A 1,375-nucleotide genomic window follows, 5' to 3' on the forward strand; every position below is an offset into this window, starting at 1 on the left:
AGGTGTAACCTCGTTCGGTCAAATTTTCATCATGAACTCGGTCAGATCGCGACCAGCCAGATCGAGCCTCTGGATAGCATGAGGAAGGGCGTAACCCTCATAGATGGGAACAGTGTGACTAACACCATCACCGGAATCCATAACGATACCGGTGGTTCTACCGGAGGCATATAGAGACAGCACGGCCTGGATCTGGACATACATGGCGGGCACGTTGAAGGTCTCGAACATGAGCTGAGTCATGCGCTCGCGATTAGCCTTAGGGTTGAGAGGAGCCTCAGTGAGTAGAACCTAAGTCCAAATTGAAGCAAAATCGAAAGAGCTAATACTTACTGGGTGTTCCTCGGGAGAGACACGCAGTTCATTGTAGAAAGTGTGATGCCAGATTTTCTCCATATCATCCCAGTTGGTGACGATACCATGCTCAATGGGGTACTTCAAGGTCAAGATACCACGCTTGGACTGAGCCTCATCACCAACATAAGAGTCCTTCTGGTCCATACCCACCATGATGCCAGGCCTGAGCAAAAGTTAAGTAAAACCGCACTAAAGTAGGTAACTTACATCTTGGGTCGGCCGACAATAGAAGGGAAGACGCTGCGCGGAGCATCGTCACCAGCGAATCCGGCTTTGCACATACCACTACCGTTATCAATGACCAGAGCGGCAACTTCCTCGTCAGCCATAGTTAATTCGGTTCGAGATGAAGAAGCACAGGGAAGCTAGAATGTAACAGCGACAGCACCCTCACACCGAAACCAAATCTTGGAGTAGGAACTAGACGAGCGAAGAACACGCATGATAGTAGGCCAAGATTCGCGATGCGTATGATGAAACGGTTGGGAAACATAGCAAGTGCGCAAGATTCGCCCTACTCGTGCTTGCAGCGCTCGCCCTGACTCTGGTAATTCTAGACTACGATCTCTGTCAGGGCGTCGGGGTTGACGTTGGGCTTGATATGACTCATACGTGCACTCCACGAGTGTGGTCACGGAGGACGACCCGACGATACAAGTCTCCCCCTTTTCTTCAAGTGCGACAACGCTCATCTCGTCAAGTCTGTAATCAACTCTTGGTCACTCTTGTCTTACCCTATACTCAATTTACTCTAGTATTTTGCCGTTTGTTCGGATCGTTCCTGCGCTCCCTGTGGTGTATGTGAACCTTCTTACAATCACAGAAGCTATCGTATGTCAAAAGGCGATGTGCCACTGGACACGTAATCCACGGCGATTCAAATACCAACCTCCCCTTCTGGGCATCGATTTTACAGAGGGGCACATTTCTTGTGTACGTTCGACGAGCTGGGGAAACCAGTGTTGGGATACTTGTTTGCTTCCTTTACAGAGCTCAGAGTTCCCTCACTGATTATTGA

The 1,375-nt window shown here is 49.5% G+C and overlaps 1 protein-coding gene across 1 annotated transcript; it reads right to left on the bottom strand.

Annotated features, from left to right (window-relative positions):
* Positions 1-18: 18 nt before the first annotated feature.
* Positions 19-686, bottom strand: Pmar_PMAR023790 (actin, putative; the record flags this gene model as incomplete). The annotated part of the gene is made up of 3 exons (XM_002768922.1): positions 19-291; positions 334-520; positions 565-686. 3 exons carry the CDS (start codon positions 684-686, stop codon positions 19-21), a joined length of 582 nt encoding a protein of 193 aa, XP_002768968.1.
* Between the last annotated feature and the right edge of the window lie 689 nt (positions 687-1,375).

The sequence above is a fragment of the Perkinsus marinus genome (genome assembly GCF_000006405.1).
Source record: "Perkinsus marinus ATCC 50983 genomic scaffold scf_1104296966780, whole genome shotgun sequence".
Classification (NCBI taxonomy): Eukaryota; Perkinsozoa; order Perkinsida; family Perkinsidae; genus Perkinsus; species Perkinsus marinus.